We start from the raw sequence: 19,425 nt of genomic DNA on the forward strand, positions 1-19,425 counted from the left end.
AGCAACTTCCCTTTTAAAGTTACAGGATCTTTTCAATATTTGTGAAAAAAGTCAAAATATAATTTAGCAGAGTTACAAACATCAGGCTGTTAGGATAGACAGAGCAGAGGTGACACACGCATCAGAAAAGAAAACCTGCTTCTGCTGGGGCCAGTAAGAAATATGCTGTAGAATAGGTCTGGTACTGTAGTATGTATATCTAGTTTCACAAAGAAAAATAATAGCAATTCTACTACTGATGATAATAATAAAAAAGAAACAGAGGTATATCTGTCAGCAAATTGCCTTTTCCAAGGAAAGAACTGGCACTAACATCAGGATACCTCAGCAGGAAGGGATTAAGGGGTCAAGTATAAATTTGAAAAATCTGTTTCTAATCCTTAAGTGTGGAAGTGCATACTTATTGTTTTGAGAAGGCATAATAATAAACTTAATTAGCAATGGCCTAAAAATCAGGCTGTATTTTGGTGGTGGTCTGGGCAGAGTAGCTTTTTTAGGACTCTTGGTGTTCCCTGACTACTTATTACTGCTGCTCCCCTTCTCTGCTTTGAATTGGGTGGATACTGACATAGGTAACAGAAAGACAAGCCATGAAAAGGGACTGCAGTGAACTGCAGTGTAATTTAACTGAAGTGTGGCAGATTAACACAGTTCATGTAGGTGCAATTGTGCAATAACCACTAATTACTTTAGATAGCAAACAGTCTGGCTTTACTCACCCTGACATGCAACTTCATAGAACTGATGGTAACACTCAGTTTGTCTGCCAATCACTCAGCACAATCCAAAAGGTCTTTTAGTAATAAACTTCTGTACTGCTAACAATTATCCTTTAAAATTGTTTGTTGATGCTTTGAAACAACCTTTTAACCCATCTCAGACCACTGAATTGAGACGCAGAGTAATTTCAGTGGAATGTGTACACTCTTCTCCAGGGCACTCCTGGAAAGGTGAAGATGAAGAGCCTATGTGAATTTTTCCCAGAAAAGTTGGGTTTCCTGCATGAGGAGACTCAAGAAAGACCAAAGTGCCAGAGTATTGCTGTATGGGTAGTCACCCTGGATCCCAAAATATTTCTGGAGCACTATTTAAAACTGAATGTCTCCTGCATTGTTTTGCTGGAGCTCCTGCTGCACTTGGCATGGTGTGAGCAGCTGCACAGCAAGACAGTGGTTTCCTCCAACAACGTGCAGGTGATACAGCATCTCTCCTGGGCAGAGAAGAGGGGCTGTCTGATAGTTTATTTGAGCAGGATGATGAGCGTGTGACATGAGATGAATCCAGCATAAGCATGGTTATGTAATTCCCATGGTTTTTGTTATTCCTTTTATTAGAAGTAACTTTGACTATGTAGGACTTATATCTAAGTTCCTGTAGTGCCTGGCTCTGAGTAGTCCTGTTCCTCAAAAGGAGGTGTGAGAATCATTACAGGGGAGGTTTTGGTTCAGTGAAGGCTTTTCATCTGGAGCCAAACCCTTTGTCAATATCTGCTGTCTCAGGCTGAGAGATGGGGAGTAACTAGCAGAGAAACCATGCCTGAGAGGTACTTTGGGAAGCTGCCACATCTGCCTTTTTGGTGCTTGTCACTAAAGTATTGCCAGGTGAGGCATAAGGCACATTGTGCTTGTGTGCAGGCACTCAAACACTTGCACAGGCATCAAGGAGAACTGCCCCCCATGCTCATCTTCTGTTGCCGTCAGCTGATGAACTAAATGAGAGAACTTCAGTGGGTGTTGTAAGCTTAGTGGGGAAGTTGCAGCTCAGACACACAAGCAGTCAGATACCTCTAAATTGTCAGTAACTGTGAGGGATATGTATGTGCTGTCCTTTTCTTTCTTCTCTCTACTTTCTTACCCTGAGTGGCAGCTGTGGAGCTTAAGCCTCTGTCAGAGAAACCACTTCAGCTTCAAAACCATTTTCCAGTTCAATTTTTCTCTAATAAAGACCTATGTTTAGGAAGCTTCTCAGGTTCAGCCAAAGCCTGAAGATACTTTTTGTGTAGTGGGAAGAGGAGCAGAAACTTAGGGCAAGATATTCTGTGGTCGTTGCAAAATTTTTAATGCCTTGTATGCATGTGCAGAATAAGGATCAGATATAATACATATGTATGAACTCCCTCTTAAAATCAGAATTATGAGAAAGCCTAAAGTAGAAATGTTCATGGAAGATGCTGTTTCCTTACCCTTTTATAGGCACTGGTATGAAAATAAGAAAGTTAATCATTTTCTCCAGGGATTTCTCTGGAGTACTCATCAGTCATCCCCAGAATACTTCCAGGAGTGCCTTAACAACATACTAACCCAGTTCATTTGTCCTTTGCTTTCTTACTCCCTCCCTAGTGGAGGATGTCTATGAAGTGAGAGAATCTTTGAGACACACTTTATTTACTGTTTCCTTGTTTGTGGTTTTGCATATTTGCATTGTTCACCTGGTGCCCAAGAAGAGCAGAGAAGCCCACATTTCACCAGGAGTGGTAATGAGGCTGTGTGTTACTAGAGGAATCTTTTTTTTTTTTTTTTTTTTGTTATATACTTAGGCAATCCCCTGAGTCCAGCACAGACTGGTTTCCTGCTGAAATGTCTTACTTTGAAAAGTTTTCTCTGCTACGCAAATGTCTTAAAAAAATTTCAACAGCATCTCTAAGTAAATGTGTGTTTATAGATTTGGGATGCTGTAGCCTTCATATAAATACAGATATGTATAATATGTGTACATATATTGTGTATATATATATATATATATATGTACGTGCAATACAAAGCTTGGAGTCAATGATTTCTTGAAGGTCTTTTCCAACATTAATGTTTTTCTCATCTGTGATAATCGAAATTGATGGGCCTTGTGTCCAGGGCAAACAGCCCTCCATGAAGATTTCCCCTTTCTTAAATGGAAATCCCCAAAACCTACAATTTGCATTGTATTCCAGGTGAAAGGGAATGAAAGGATCTCTTTTCAGCCATTAGGCTTGTTTGTAGATTTGAGCATCTTGTGGTGTGTGTATGTATCCCTGGAGAAGGTACAAGTTTGGCAGACATCTGAGAAGCCTCATTCTTCCCCCATTATGTACATCCATCCAAGGCAATTACTAGTGGAAGGATGAAGTCCTTAATCACCAAGATATCTGACCCTTAATCAGGCCTTTCATTTTCACCACACTTTTTTACCCAGTGGGCCTAACTGGCAGGGTGTCAGTAGTTTCAAGTCTCTGCTGCTGATCAGTCTAAGCTTCACACATGGGTGCAGCTGGGCAGCTCAGGACCTATTGTTGGTCTCTGCTTTGGCAGCACAACTCCTCTTTATCTGTGGAGCAAGTTTTGATGCAACCCAGAGAAGAGCCTGTGCTCATAGAAGCTCCCCCTTCGGTCTCTGGTAGGGTGTTATAAAAAGGATGGATTCCTATCCTCATCACTGCCCAATTAATTAAGCTTAAATTAAGCTAAAATTAAGCTTAAATTAATGAGAAACTAATCATGCTGGGTTTTTTAACACTGATCAGAAATGGAAAACCCTGGCAGGGGAAGTTCTTGTAAAAATACCTCTGGAGTGTTGGCTCACTTCTACTTTCAAGAATAAATCGTGTTGATTTTTACAGGAGATTTCAAGGCTGCCCTCTAGTGGCTGCAACTGTCATGACGCTTTTTGAAGGACCAGCTAGGGTTTTCATATGTTTTATCAACAAGTTTCCTAAAAATCAGCATGATCCTTCTGATTATTTCACTTATTTTTAAGGGGTTTGCAGTGGGTATTTTTCTCTTTTCATGGTATTTTTTTTTACATTCATTGAAGTGTCTTATTTGAAAGAGTTGATGATGGTCCGATGGAAAAGGAAACGTGATTTTGGTTCAGCATTTCTTTCTCCCGTCACAGCTGAGAACCCCCACATATCATTCCCATGACCTGCCACTGTCGTCCTCATTCTTCCCAGCAGGATGATGGGTGGTTCACCCCAAGTCAGCGCCTGATGATGAGAAAGGCAGGCTGTCCTTCCCAAAGAAGTATGGGTTGTCCACCTGTGAGTCCTCCTGCAGCTTACAGGCTTGTCCTGGAGTGCCTTTTACCTGCCTTTGGGGTCACTGTGCTCAAAACAGTAACCTTCCATGGGATGCAATGGATTCAGCCAGAGAGCAAAATGAGTTCTCTGTGGCTTTCCTTCAACCAGGAGGGAACTCAAAGGCCCTATCTGAACTAAGAGTTTATAGGACAGAGACCTGATCCTCCTCTGCCACAGAAGCACTCTTTGCAACCTGCAGGAAAATGCTGCAAGGAAGAGCAGCACTGAGGATCAACCCAAAGCCCTTCTTGCTTACAAAGCATATAAAAAGCACTGGAAAAAGAGAAGGCAGCTGTGTTTAACAAGATGCCTTCTTTGGATGTCTTGTGCATGGTCCCTGTGTTGTACTGGCTGAGCAAGAAAAAAATCGTCTTGTGGTTTTCCAGAATCTTACAAACATTTCCAAATCACAGAAATGTATCCTGTAGGAGGAAACAGGTATTTCAAACAGGTACTTTTGTAAACAGTGGTTTTGTAAAAAGATTTTGTAGTGGGTTACAGGAAGAGGGAGAATTTTTTTTAAAGTCTATGACCATCCTGATTTACCAGATTGTTTCATAGACTTCATTCCAAACTGTTTCCTCATTCAAAATCTGCTGGAAATGCTTCTCCAGCTGTCATCTTTGGTAAACAATTTGTGAGTCCTCAGCTTAGAAGGGGTCCTTCTTTTTCATGTCATTGCAGGGAAGATAGAGAAGATCAAGCCTCCTCCATCCTCCATCACAGAAGGCCCTGCCTCACAGTTGGACCCTCCACCCGAGGAGTCTGCAGGAGCCCAGCGACCCAAGAACCTGATGCAGACCCTGATGGAGGATTATGAAACACACAAAACCAAGAGACGAGAAAGGATGGACGACAGTGCGGTAAGCGCCATTCTCCTTCTTCCTTTATGCTCTGTGATAGAGACCATGACTTGCAAGAACCAACAGACACTGAGAAAGGTCATTTCACCAGAATCTGATCAGATCACCTTGCAAGTGGGTAAGGATTTTAACACATTGCAAGGGGCAGGTGTTCAAAACAGAAGGATACAGGCCAGTGAAAAGGAAGAGTGTGTCACTACAAATATTAAAGGCAGCTCATATTATGTTTAATTTTCGCTAATTATGTTAACTAATAATAAGAGCAGTGTGTAGCTGCCCTGTAATTGGCAGATTCTGTTAATTCACACATCACCAGGACCCTCCAATGGTTTATTTCAGTGGTGCATTGAAATTTCTGGATCAAGCATGTATTCACATCTGTGTTTGTAGACTGCCCCCCCCCCCCAATCCCCAAAATCCAATCCAAGTGTGCTCAGTCTTCACTGTAAGTTGATAATTTCCCCAGAAACCAGCAGTTGTGGAACTAGACTGGGAGTTAACTTGGATCCTTTAACAGCTGGTATGTTGTTGCTGGATTTGTTGTCTTCCTTCCACACAAGCAGTAGTAGAGTTCATCTGAATTAAGGTGTTTCTGAATTAAGGTAGTCTTTATTAGAGACACTAGTAATAAGAGCTACAGATTTTTTAACTGCAAGTATCAAAATTCAGGAAAATTTCTTTTTCCTAAGAGAGCATGAGCTGTTTCTTATTCAGAGTCATTATTCCTGTGCAGTGAGTGCAGAAGGTAGTAAGATACAAGTTCAGTGTCAGAGTCAGTGTTTGCTGAAGCAGCCAAAGTCCTCCAGACATTTCCCAAAGATGGCTGAACAATGACCCTACTGCCAAGGATGCTCCAACAAACTGCTTTCTAGTAATGTTCACTAAAGGCAGGCTCTTATTAGGGGTATAGATGTAAGCGAAGTTTTGTAACACAAGTACTGCACTAGTGTGGCAGCTTTTAGTTGCTTGTGGATATTGCACAGTAACAAAAGGCAGTAAAAATCAGAAGGAATGCAATATGGAGGGGTCCTGTTGTACTTTTGTTGGCTAACTAAAAATGCAGATAGATTTGTTTCCAGTGCACACCTGAATTTCTGGTCCCTTATTCTACTGAGGCTGCTGATGAGCAAGGTTCCATTGCCCATCAGACTTCTACAGCAAATAGAAAACCAGTTTGTGCACAGGAGCATGTCTCGTTCTGGCAGTGGCATCTTGGGGCCACATCTTAGGAAGGAGCCACTCTCTGGTTTCTCTCCCTCCCCAAAGCACCCAGTGAAAACGGGGTGGTCCCACCTGCTCTGGTGGGTGCTGTTTCCTGGCATCTCCCCAGAGCATCTGTCCCTGAAGGTGCTCAGAGGCTTGCAGGGCAACACTCATGACCTTTGCAGAGGCTGAGAGCAACATTAAAAAGAGTTGGGTATAAAACACCCACTGTGCAAACCAGCACTGGAGTCCCACATCAAGATCATTGGCCTGGTGGTTGCGAACTTCAGAGCAGCTGCTCTGCTGATGGGGTGGCATTCAGCTTGTACTCACCCTGTGCTCTTCCTCTGCCCCTGTGAAGAGTGAAGGTCACCTGCCCAGCCTGTGAAGTGGTAGTTTGTGGCTGGAATCTTAGGTCCTGCTCATTTATTTACCTGAGCACAGTTCCTCAAGTGCTTGCAGAGCTGCACACATGCTCCCTGGAAGGTGGACTGGCCACAGTTGCCTGGTCTCTGCTACAGTTTGAATTGATGTCCTGTCCAGAATGCTGGGCAGTGGTCTGGGCAGTATCTGACCACAGAGGTGTGCTCTGGGTGCCATCTCAGCTCTCCACTGCTGCTAAAGCTGCCCAGCCACTGACAACCCAAAGATGCACTGCCAGGGCATTGGTGCCACTGAAACAACCTGTGGGATAGATCCTTTTCTGGCATGAATTTTCAAGGCTTCAGTGAATTTGAAAAGTCCCAGTGCACACCAGTGTCCCACAGAGCTGAGGTTCGTCGTCAATTCTCCTCTTCTGTAAGCCCACTGCATAAAGCCAAACAAGATTTTTTTGCTGCCCACCCAAATCCAATTAGATGTCTGTGTCCTGCAGAGCCCAGAGAGAACTTCCTGACATGAGTGAGAGTGTTTTGTTTCTTTTCCCTGGCTTTTTCCACTCTCCTTTGGTAAACAACTCTGCCATTGCCTTTGCCTGTCAATGGCATAATTTTAATAAGAAATGCTGCACTTGTACCACTGTCAGTTTGAGTGAATATTTTGTAGTCCAGGCTAAGCAACTATTTATTTAAAAACCAAATAGCTTTAATTTGTCAGCAGAGAGCATTTGAGCAGTGTTCTCAGGAAACGGTGTTTGTGTAACTAAAGAAACAAAACAGCCAATCACTGCACTGTTTTTAAAAATACATTAAATACAGCAGGAGAAGCAGCATAACTGACAACCAGACAGGCAGCTGCTTCTTGGAGCATTATGTCCTGAGAGCTGAATGTGGCTCAGCGTCTCTCTATGTGAGTGAGGAGAACCAGACACTTCCTCAAGTACTGGAAGCAGTCAGGGTGCCTGGCACAGCAGCCATGGTCTCCTGAATGGACAGATTTGTGGAAAGGTTTCATGTCCATGGGAACTCCCTTTCATGCTGAGCACACCAGCAGTACTGATGTACAGACATCCACTTTCATCCTGTGTAAGACACAACAAAAGACAGGAGGGTGGTTTCTGTAGGGCATTTACCCTCTGTAGTCTCTCCTTCAGGCACCACCACCTTCTGTTTCATGTCTGGCTTCGGTGGTTTTAGTGGCTACAACGTGGCCTCTGTGGTCAAGGCTTGTGGGTTATGCCTTTCAGAGAGGACAAATCAAGCACATCTTGGAAGAGCTGTGCTGCTCAGGAAGGGGGGCAGTTTCTTCCAGAGGATGTGTTGCAGTTCAGGTTTCAGGAGATAAGTGAAAGAGAAAAAGCAGCAGCAAGGAAAGGGGTCAAGCACTGATGGTAAACAAGACTGAGACTGGCCAAGCAACAACATTAAAATAACACCAACTGGCTAATCTTTACTTTTTATTTTTTATGACACTAAGTTGCTTGAAGTTTTATACTGTGGAATGTGCCAGTTCTTAGAATTTTTGTAATTTGTTCTTGTTTCCTAGTTATAACATGCTTGTTCAATGTACTAATGTTGGTCTTTTCCCTTTCTACCAGTACACCTGTAAATTACTGTCTAGCAAGGTTACTTCTGAGGTACTTTTCAAGTGCTTGTTTATTTTTGCTTCTTCTTGCATGGTGATTCCAAGTGCACGTTGCTGCAGTTGTCATTTTCATAGTGTGTGCCAGTGACATTTCATATAAAAAATGTGTGTGTGTGTGTGTGTGTGTGTGTGTGATATTCCCGTATACTCTCATCAGCAAATATTTTTGTGGCTGGTTTTCTAACCCTTGGATTCTAGTTACAATTTATGGCATGGGAGGGGTTGTAATTAAAGGGATGGGAGCTGTTGCCTGGGAGTGCAGCATTCCGGAGGTGAGAAACAAGAACTTCCCCTTAATCCCCCTTACTATTTATTTAGCTGGCAAAGCTAATCTGGGATCCAAGTGTCTTCAGATGCTGCATGAAACTTCCGTGGTTTTCCTTTATCTTTGATTACAATATATTTAATACTATCAAAATCTCTAGTGTTTTATAAAAAAAACTTGCACACCATCCTTTGATCTGTGGAAGAGTCAGATCCGAGTGCATGGCCTCAGTCTGTTTCATACTGTGAACCTTTCCTTGTCCTTGTCTGTTGTGATGTGATGACTGATCACAGTTCCACAACTTAGCATCAGTGTTTGTCTCGGGGTGGAATAAACCCAAATCTGCCACATAAAGGGTATTTACAGTGACATTCAATATTTAAGCAAAGTAGTAATTGGCACAGTCCTTATACCCCCCAAAGTTGGACTTTGCCAAAGTAAGTAATTTAAAGAGCAGGTAGTTGATACTAACTACAATGTTTGTTTCTGCCATGTTTGTTAATGAGGTGCTCGGTAATATGTGTATTTCAAATGCCTGTAATTCTCTCTGCAGATTGTGGTAATGACAGATACTCATTTGTCCAACATTTTGTCCAGCACTTTTTTATAAACCTGAATCTTCCATTTCTTTTTCTATTTCATAATATATTTGACCACATCAGCTACCTCAAGACAAGTACATGAGCATTTTCTGACCTGGAGAGTAAAGCAAAGACAAGCCATTTCCTATTCATTAAATAATTTATAGTAAGTTTTATCACACTGATACAAGCCAGTGATTGATCTTTGTGTAGTTAAATCAGTATCAGAGCAGTGTGCTTTCAGAGTCCTGGTTTAAACAGAGGTTGTGCCTTTTCTCCTCCATAATATATGCAATAATCTAAGTCAAGATTTGTGAACAGCAGATAGTGATCAGAGTGTTCAATGTTGTGTGAGAGGCAGTTCAGGTGTAGTTTTCACAGGCCCAGGCCATGGTCTTCTGCTGGGAAGAGTTTTGTGCCCACCTTGTGTTACGATAATGATACAAAGAGTAAGGAGCTGAAGAAGAGTGTGTATGAATGGGAAAGGGGCTAGAAATAAAAAATACTGTAGGACACAGTAATTCCTCATGTGAAAGTATGAAAGGTGAAAGTATGTTCTCTGGCTATTCCCCAGCATCCATCCTCAAACTGAAGAAACCATGCAATGATTCTCACTGGAAATCTTCAGCTGAAACTAGGCAGGTTGTTTCAGAAGCAACAGCAAGATTCAAGGCACATATGCCCCTACTCTCTACTAACCCCACAGCTGACCTGTGTCTCCTGTTCACCAGAGCCTACCAAAATGCACTTTGGTGCAGGCAGGTGGCCCAGTTTTAATCATTGTAGCTGTGCCAGCTGTGCTTGCCCTGGCTTGGGAGCAGGGGCATCCACACAGTCATCCTGACAGCTGCACTCTGGAAAGCAGAACACAGCCCCCCAGCAGGGCACAGTAAGTGCTGAAGTTCAGCTACCACAGCAGCTACATCCGGCTTCATTAGGGTGATGTGTTGCATCTCCCCCAGATTCCTGCCGCCTGTAATAGCAGCACACCCCATTGCTGTTTAAAGAGACCTAAGTGCATGCCCTTGTATAGGATACTTTTATCTTCAGAACCCTCTGGTTTTGGCCTTACACCTATACATACATTCAAATGTACAGGACACTAGCTTGAGTTTCCGTAATACCAATCATGCTGTAGCAGATAACTGCAGTAAGGTGATTTATGTAACATTAAAGGCTACTGCTGAAAATTTTTGTGTTACTAAACAGAAGATGAACTAGATTTGATGATACTAGATTTGATGGCATGGGGCACACAGTTCATGTTTTAATACTTAGAAGCAGCAATTTAATACTGCCACTGTCTTGTTTCAAGTAAACAAATTTTAAGTCTCAGATACCCAGCTCCTTACTGTGTTTACTAGCAGTCTGGGTATTCAGTAAACAGCATTAAGTGGGTACAGTAAAGAAAATACCTGAAGAAGAAATAGATGTTCTCTCGGTAGTTCCAGCATTTAAAGCATTTAGTTTATCATTCCTGAGCAGGAACACTCACATCTGCAGGAGCAGGCAGCCTCTTGCCTGCATTTGCACTTCCATCTCTTTATGCACACTGTGCTCCATGAATGTGTTTTCTGCAGCAACTTTATCACCTAGTACTTACAGATTTTAGACATGCAGACCTTTGCATTTTCTGCTTTCTCTTCTTCTTTTAGTTCTTCCAGATTCAGATGGAAAGAATCAGTTAAATATTAAACCTCAGAAAAACTGTTTCACTTCCACATCAGTTCTGCTACTACTGTTCAACAAAAATTGTCGTGTACTGTATAGCAGTCAGTTTTATGATTACTCAAAAATAACACCACTATTTCAGTGGCTGTGATAAATATTATTTGGGCTAAAGAATATATATATATATTGCTTACTCTTGTTGTCAGTAAGAGAGCACTTATTAAAGCTGTAAGCTGTGTGCTGGGTTTGTAAAATCTGATGATGGGAAATTCAGAATGATGATGGAAAGTCTCCATCTCTAGGATGGATAGAAAAATTATTCATATGCCACCTTAAAGTGGCAGCTGTTACAATTTTTTTCCCCAAAATCCTAAAAAAATAAATTAAATCTTCAAGGAAAGAACCTTCTGCAGTTCCTAATGAGACCTTGAGCTGCAACCACAAGATCCATAAAGACATTTTCTGCAGAGAGGTGAAGAGCAGTTCTTACAGCCCTGCATATCTTTTGTCTTTCCCTCACACCTACTTCTGCCCTCCAAGTTCTTCCTCTTCTACTACAGCTGGTATTCAAATCACCTCTGCCAAATAAGACATTTTATGTAACATTGCTTTTTTCCCTGGTTTGGCCTTTTCAATAGGACATAGTTCACAGGCTGAAGGAGCCCAAGCTTAAGTGAAGCACCTGCTTCATGATCTTCCTGAAGCTGTGGCCCTTAGCTGCCTTAGGACAGACACCCTGAGCACCAATCTGCCCTGCCTGCCCCCACTCAGCTGATGCAGGGCATTATCAAGGAGGGTGCTTGTGAAGCATTGACATAGCATTTTTGACTTGCTGTGGAGAGCCTGGTGGTGCTGCACTCATTGTGGGTCTAGAGTCAGCCCTGATACCGGCCAAATTTATTTCAAAATTGAGATAGTTGGCTGTTTTTAGGCAAGCAGTTTCCTGGGTCATGATTTCACTGCTCCATTGAGGAGTCCCAATTCCCCACTCAGTCATTCCAGTTGCATGCTATAATTATGCCACTGTTTCCTCTAGAGGGTCTAAAACTGTCACAGCCTTGTAAAAACAAGGGTTGTTTTAGGTCAAACACACTTTTCAATAGATAGAAGAATAGTTCTGGAATAACTATTCAAAAGGATCTTTAGTTTATATGCTGTACCATTTAGTGTTAATACTGAGCTAGACTTGATTTCCTGTAAGGGGCAAATCCACACGCTATGCCCTCATGGTACCTCAGATATGAATCTGGATACAGTTTTGCTTGGAGACCCAGCAGCATCTGTAGAAGCTTACAAACTGTGGGGTAGCTGTGCAGACCAGGGATAAATGGAAGAAACCCCATTGCCATCTTTGAAGACAAATAGAAGCTGACTGGTCCAAAGTGAGAATCTTCAAAGTTCAGGTGTCCTGACTGTTGCAATCCATCACCAGAGACCATCCAAATACTGTGATGTACAGCAAAGAAGCTGCTGATTTCAGGCTGTTCTAAACTATGCAAAATCCATTTTATTTTCAGCTGGCATACTTTGCAGACCAAATTCCACAGACTTTATTTAAAAACATAGTGGCAGTTTTAGTTTGAAATTTATGCTGAATGATGCACTGATACCCACTCCCAGTTTTGCTTCTCCATTGTTCAGTTTGAGGTGTCTTTTCTTGGTTTAGGCATTCTGCAGTGGGAGTAACTCCAGTACACCTCTTACAGACTGATGTCTCAGACCAATTTTTTCCTACTGATTATTTTCTTTTTCTCCTCTCCTCTCCTCTCCTCTCCTCTCCTCTCCTCTCCTCTCCTCTCCTCTCCTCTCCTCTCCTCTCCTCTCATTCTTTTCCTTTTCCTTTTCTTGTGAGCACATTTGCTCCTCTGCTAGGAAAAACAGAAACCACTCAGCCCTGGTCCCTCCTTCTGGTGGTGGTTCTGCAAAAAGAGGAAGCATGATTTTGGGCAGAATTTCAGAACAAAATCCCACTAGTGGAACTGGACTAACTTTGTAGCCTTGGTCAGTGCTGAGAATGAGATGGAGTTTTTGTTAAAATTCATCTCTGTTGGCCAGATTTTATCTTTAGGTCTTTGACTTGTTCAGTTATAGTCAAAAGAAACTAAGAGGGCAAAGAAATACTAATGCTGGCAAACTCTGTCCTATCTTCAGCTCCTGAATGAAGGATCTAGAGGTTACAATTGGCATAAATGCAGTAGTGCATTCTCATTCCCATAAGCAAAGTTACAGTGGCCTGTAATTTCAGCTGGCAGTCAGAGCTGATTTTCTGATACTGCTGGTACAGTATGTATTCTTCCAACCACAGCTTGTCATAAGCTGGAAGAAGAATTTCTTTAGTCTTGAATAATTTTACTTTCGTTCTAGTCAAGGCTTAAGTCCTCAATGCATGTGACTTTCTTCACAGAAGAATAAAATACCATCATCCTATCTCAAAAGGTCATCTACTCTTCTGCAGTCAGGGATTGTGCAGAGCAGCTTGCAGGAAGCATTAGTGATGAGGGATGGCCAGCATTGCTTCAATGAAAAGTCATGTATTTGTTGTGGGATTTTTTTTTACTGACGTAAAAAGCTTCAAAAGCTTGCTTCTTTGGGAGAGATGGTTAAAACACACTGAGGACAATTGACATTGCCAGCTCTGTAGTTTCATCATGGAGCTGTTATTCAGTGTTGGTTAGAAAATAACACTGTTGTGTGCTTCTGTAAGAAGGCTCCAGGCCCCTTTATATCTCATTCTGCTCTGTGAAAAACACCCACAGCCATGCATTATTTGCTGAGGAGTACCTCAGATACATCACAATAATGCCTTTTGATGTTGTCTCTTTTTGACTTTCTCAAAACACGTGTCAAAACTGTTTCTTACGTTTTTATTTAATTGTTCGTGTGTGTGCATATGTACAAATAGATACAGTGTGTGCATGTACCCGTGTGTATGATGTGTGTATATGAAATACATATAAATGTATCAGGCCCATCTTGTACCAGGCTTTGTAGGCCTTCCTCATGTAAATATCCTTTCACATGTGCGTGGAGTGATTTTTCCCTCAAGGATTTTTCACTTTGATCACAGTGTGCCATAGCTGCAGCCCCACGACCACGAGAAGGGGCTGGGGGCAGGCACTGCTGCCAAGTCTGCCCGAGAGGGTGATGTGCTGAAAGAGGTGGCTGGCTGCTTCCTGGGCCTCATGTGCAGCTCCAGAGCAGACTCTGGACAAAGCTGCAGAGTGCTTTCTGGCTCCTGCAGTTTTAGTTTGAAACTAAACTAAACTTGGCCTTGGGGAGAGGACCAAGACCTGGACAGGGCAAGTGCAGCTGGGCTGGTAGAGGTCAGCTGGGGCTCCCTTGCAGAGAGCCAGATGCTGCCAGACAACTCCTACCACTTCTGTCCTCCTGTGGTGTGGCTTTGCTCCTGTGTGCCATCTTCCCTCTCTCACACCAGCGAGTGCTTCCATTGCATGTCTTCCTTCCTGCACAGGGTGTGGCACTGGAGCCCCGTGGGAGGGCCAGCTGAGTGACATCCTGTGCTTTCCTTTTCTCTCCTGACCAGGTCCTGGAGGCAACCAGGGTGAACCGCAGGAAGAGTGCTCTGGCGTTGCGCTGGGAAGCTGGCATTTATGCCAACCGAGAGGAGGATGAATAACCACTCTGCAGTGTGAAGACAGCAACCAGGCGTGCCGGAACCAAAAAAATGAGAAAGGAAGAAAGAAAAAAAAAAAGCAAACACAAAAACCCACCGTGAAAGCAGCAGCATTTTAGTCCAATATTTATTAAATACACAAGAAACTCGATGCACATAGACACAGAAATGATCCAGCTCCTGGCAATCCTAAAACTACAGGAAAAACACACCTAGGAAACAGCCCCTTTTTCTTCTCTCCATCTCCCCTCTGAAATAATGCAATGGAGAAGGGTGCAGGGGGTGGGAGGCCTTGGGGTGGGCACAAGAGGGTGATTGCGCCCATGGACCAGACAGGCTGCAGGCATGTGTCGGGAAGTGATTCGTGGAGGAGTCTGCAGCCAGGGCTCACACCTGTATTTCTCGCTGACTGAATTGCCAGCCCTGCTTGTCCCCAGGACCACGGTAGCTCCTGTCAGAACCTCCTGCAGTTCCTTCGCCTCCCACAGCCGCTGCACAAGACTGTCGGCATTAATTCGGCATACTCTTATCCAGCCACAAAACACAAAGATACTGCCCTCTGTTCTGTTTCTTTGAGGAGACTGAAGGGTTGGGTTTGGGATTGGGTTGGTTGGTGGTTTTTTTTTTTTTTTTGGGGTGGGGGGGGGTGGGTTCTGCTCCCCTTTCTAGCAATTTATCTGTTTAAAACAAGAAAAACCCAACAAACAGGGAGGCAGTTACTGCAAATGTACAATCCAGCAAACTCAGTCAAACAATCCTTGTGTTGCAAACACAAGCCATCACAATTTAGGAGTGGAATAGATGGGGATGAGAGCTAAGCCAAATGGATTACCTTAGCTTTAGGATCCTATATGCTTGCAATATCACCTGAGCTCCAGGTTCTCAGAGCATATTTACGCAACAAAGTTTCTAAGTAGAAAATCTGTATTTAGCAATGACAACTATTTTTTGATGGTGGGGTGGGAAAGAATGGCATATGTGTAAAATCTTTGAAGATGGATAATTTGAAGTAGAAAGGTAGTGGGAAAGGGATACAAATAAAGGACATTTAATTTTTAAATGAGGCAATAAATGAACTAAGCCAGACTCTGGCCTAGAAAGAGGTATCAAATAAAGAAGGAAGAGAGTTATGTCTTCAACTATATTTATACAACTTAAAAAGCCTTTGAAGTAGAGTGCTTTGTGAAAGTCTTCACGTTTCCAGGCAACAAAAAAGCTAAAGGGCATAATGAGTTGGAAGGAATGAGCAAGGAAGAGCAAACAAGGGAAGAAAATATTATTTTAGCTGTTCAGCCAGTGTTTTCAGCGCTACAAGCAAACCATAGAGCCTTTAGTTATTGCTTAGGCTTGGGATCAGCAGTGAAGGATTAGTGTGTGTGTGTGTGTGTGTGTGTGTGTGGGAGTGTGTGGAAGTGTGGGGGAGTGTGTGGGGGAGTGCATGAGGCTGGCATACCACAAAGTGTATGGCAGTGCGTGCACTGATTATTTTCTCCACAGCTGTTTACCAGCTATAGGGGTGAGTGCTATTTTTTTTTTTTTCCGAAAGGGGATATAAAAATAAGGCACTGAGTTAATGCAGTATTTGTGATATTAAAATTTGACCCAACATGGTATTTGCATGAGTCACAATTGCAAAGTATTGACCAGTTTTGTAAGCTGACAATTAGGAAAAGAAATGTGGTATTTATTCTTGTGCTTTGTATTTGTATGTAGTATAGAGGCTGCGGGTTTACTCTTTCTTATCACCAAGCAATACAATAGGAATATTTTACAACTGGGAACCATAATTTCTGGACTAGAAAACAAAAATTTGGGAGGTGATAGGAAAAAAAGCATCAAAGCCTTTTTTCTCTAAAAAATATTCTTTCTTTTTTATAATCAGTTATTATTTCGGTATCTTTTAAAAAGTCATCAGCCAGAATACTGTGTCCTCCCTAAGCCATTCCTTGGTTTCATGACCTGCTGTGCTGTTTTATCCTGAAACAGTGAACTTATTTAAAATGAGTACTGATACTGTGAGCATACTTCTGGTGCTTTTTTTAAACAAACACAGAGCTTGCAACCAAATTATTCACCACCACCACACTTCAGTTCCTCCAGCATGTGATTTTTGTCCATGGACACTTATAATTTTCAGGCTTATTTTTAGGGAACTGTAGTAAAATACATTTATATCTACCCATTGACTCAGTTCTTTCCCTGTCCCCTGTAAGTCCTACTGAACTGAAGAAGACCTGCTGAACCAAGAGTTCACTGTGATGAGGGCAGCAAGCTTATCTCAAGGAGAGGCACCATGGGGAGGTTCCATGCCTGTGAATGAGTCATGTATCTAATGAAGTGGACCTGTTTTTCAGGCGTGGTAATCAAGGGTGAATCAAGGGCAATTCCTGTCTCAGGGTGGGTTGTTGCCATGCAGCTGTAGGAAAAGCCACCAGCACCAGTGCAGCACTAGTGAGACCATATGTCACGTAGCTGCAGATGTGAGCCCCACAAACCTGTGTCAAGAAGATTCTTGGCCTTTGGGGAGAGCTTAAGAGAGAAAAAGGAGTTTCCTGAGAATAGGAGATGGCCTTTGTGGTGTGGTGGTCTTGCAGTAAATGGCACTCATCAGATTTCCCCCAGTATTTGCTCCTGAAAGCTGGGTCAACCCTGGACTACCTTCCCAGGAACTTGCATCTTTATTTTCTTTAGTCTGTAAGCCTGTTTTTCCTTCCAGCTTTCTCACTGGAGGCCAGTGACAATAATTACCCATCATAAGACATCTTTTCATGCTTTGTTCTCTGTTATAGAAGCATTTCCTTTCAGCCCCTGCAACAAAAGTATTTCAGTCCAGGACAGACAGACTTTTCACCCAGCAGTTTTTCTCTTCCAGAAATTATGGACACTTATAGTCAGCAGCACATTTAGTGCTGTGGTAACAAGAGTGAGATGCAGTTTCCTTGCCTCTGTTATTTCATTTGCATGCTACCAAGCTTAGGTGTTTATAAGTATACAGCAGTAATACATATCTATCTATATATGACTATATCAAATGCAACAAAAGAGCACTATTGCAGAGTTAACCTTGTCTCCACAAAAGAAATGCTCAGATCCTTTCCCGTGGCAAAGACTGGTTTTAATGAAACTGTGTATTGAAAAATAGTTAAGCATTAGCATTTGTGAATATAATTGGTTTGAGGTTACAGTGCAGGTTTTCTGAACAATTTGTTTTTAAAGCTGCCGATTTGGGCTTCATCTTGCTCTGTACTGACATTTCTGAGGGAGAATAGACTAGTCTTGACTTGTTTGGCAACCAAAAGGCAGCCAAAAGGCAGCATCTTTGTCATGACTTATCAACCAGTTTCAACAATACCTGGCTTTCTGTATGTTAACCACTTAAATGTTATCCTGCTTCTGTTTTATAGTGACTGTGAGGCCTACAATGCAAGTATATAATTATTTTCTCATTAAAATAGAAACCTGTGTTGTGTTTCTATAAAACTGCCTGTTTCTTCATGTTATTGCAGGAAGGTGTGCCCCTGAAAGCTGCATGTAGCTGGAAGAGAATGGCCTGTGTCCCGCCTCCCGTGGCAATCAGTCGGTCTCTTCCTGTGGTTCTTGACTTTTGTCTCTCTCTTTGTCTAGAGGTGGAAGAGATCTCTCCCCACTTAGTGGTGTCAATTGCAGGAACAAGAGCATCCCTGCACATTTCCACTATCATGCTTGTGGAGGTTTGCAGAGGCCAAATATGATCAATCTCATGACCTTTCTTTCCTTGCTTCCTTCACCCCTGCAGGAGCCCCACTGTCCTGTGTGGCAGAGCACACCCTTCAGCCAGCTGTCCATTTGTCACACGCCTGGCTGCAGCAACCAGCTGCTTGCCCATTGGCCCTCACACCCCCTTTAGGGTCAGCCAGACGAGGGGAGATCCCCTCCCTTGACCCTGTGAGGAAGCTGCTGCCAGCTTTTCCCGACAAGAGCTGGGAGGTGCCGGAGCACTGGGTGCACCTCAGAAGGGCCACAGGGACTTGTTGGGATCTAGCCAGGTTCATGCCAGCCTCTGCCCCTCCCTGTGCCGGGAACAGTCAAGTATTTAATTACAGCCCTCTGTGGGAAGCAGCAGAGGACACTGGTGATTTTGGTGGGAGTTGCCTAGGGAACAAGTGCTGCCTGCAGTTCGTGCTCTCCATAACACCAGCTCTCTTCTCCCTGTGCAGATTGTATCAGAAATGCCTATGGAGAAAATCAGTTGTTGATTTACATGCCAGTGTAGTAAATGGAAGTCAAGAAATAGGCTAGAGAACAAGCTTGAAAATTTACCCACCAGTTCCAGTCCCTCTGTCTTTGAAAAAAAAAAGGTGTTGCTGTCTTCTCAACATAGGAGAGGCTTTCTGTCTTCCTCTGCCTTGCCCTTCTCTGTGCCAAGAAGGATGGTGTACTAGGGGCACACAGTGGGGAAAAGGAACTCCTTGGCATCTTCTTTGGATTTTCAGTGAATTAAAAGTGAAAACTGGACTTTTGCAAGGGAGCATTCAGACATTGCAAAAGTAATTCACTGACACCAGTGGGTGGCAGCAGGTCAGGAATTTTGCAGTTATCGGCTGTTGTTATCTGTTTCCTAACGCACTCAGGACATTTAAAGTCCCTGTCACCCCATTGCTTAGCTGAAATGGCATGTGCCAAGCTTTAGGGTGTTTTTTACAATGTAAGTAAGGACTATAGAAGAGCATTTTATCAATAATTTCTGGCATTGCCCCATGGAATTTGAAGATACTGCATTTAGTTTCAGGTGGCTTTAAGGGGCCCCAGAACAATAGGAAAGCAAAAGGAGAGGAAAAGAATCTCCTCTACAGAGCCAGGTTTGATGAAACTGCTTTAAAAGGAGGGAGAGCATTCAATACAGTGTTTTCAGTTGTGAATGGGCACAGGACATTAAAAAAATCATACAAACAGGGATCTGTAGTGTAAGGAAAGCAAGTCAGAGCAGCACAAGCTGTAACAGGGTGGAGGGACAGAACTACAAATACAAGGACGAACTTAAGCACTAAAGACTTCCACTTACGTTCTAGCTGCTGAATTGACTGGGGGGAGCAGTGCAGGAAACTACTAGCAGTCTGCATCCAGCCCTCCACTCCTTCCCAGGCTAAAGGCTGAAA

At 42.9% G+C, this 19,425-nt stretch overlaps 1 protein-coding gene across 6 annotated transcripts in view; it reads left to right on the forward strand.

Annotated features, from left to right (window-relative positions):
* PALM2AKAP2 (PALM2 and AKAP2 fusion) overlaps nt 1–17,770 on the forward strand; it is a 267,192-nt gene extending 249,422 nt beyond the window's left edge. For 5 of the 6 annotated variants that reach the window (XM_071424436.1, XM_071424433.1, XM_071424437.1 and 2 more), the window contains 3 exons: nt 4,736–4,914; nt 8,093–8,131; nt 14,201–17,770. In XM_071424436.1, the coding sequence (XP_071280537.1) occupies nt 4,736–4,914; nt 8,093–8,131; nt 14,201–14,293 (311 nt within the window). In that variant the 3' untranslated portion in view covers nt 14,294–17,770. The remainder of the gene's footprint in view (nt 1–4,735; nt 4,915–8,092; nt 8,132–14,200) is intronic. The other variant, XM_071424435.1, reaches the window with a different exon arrangement.
* Nucleotides 17,771–19,425: the final 1,655 nt, after the last annotated feature.

This window comes from Agelaius tricolor, unplaced genomic scaffold, assembly GCF_023055355.1.
Source record: "Agelaius tricolor isolate 1412-34295 unplaced genomic scaffold, bAgeTri1.0.p SCAF_4, whole genome shotgun sequence".
Lineage (NCBI taxonomy): Eukaryota > Metazoa > Chordata > Aves > Passeriformes > Icteridae > Agelaius > Agelaius tricolor.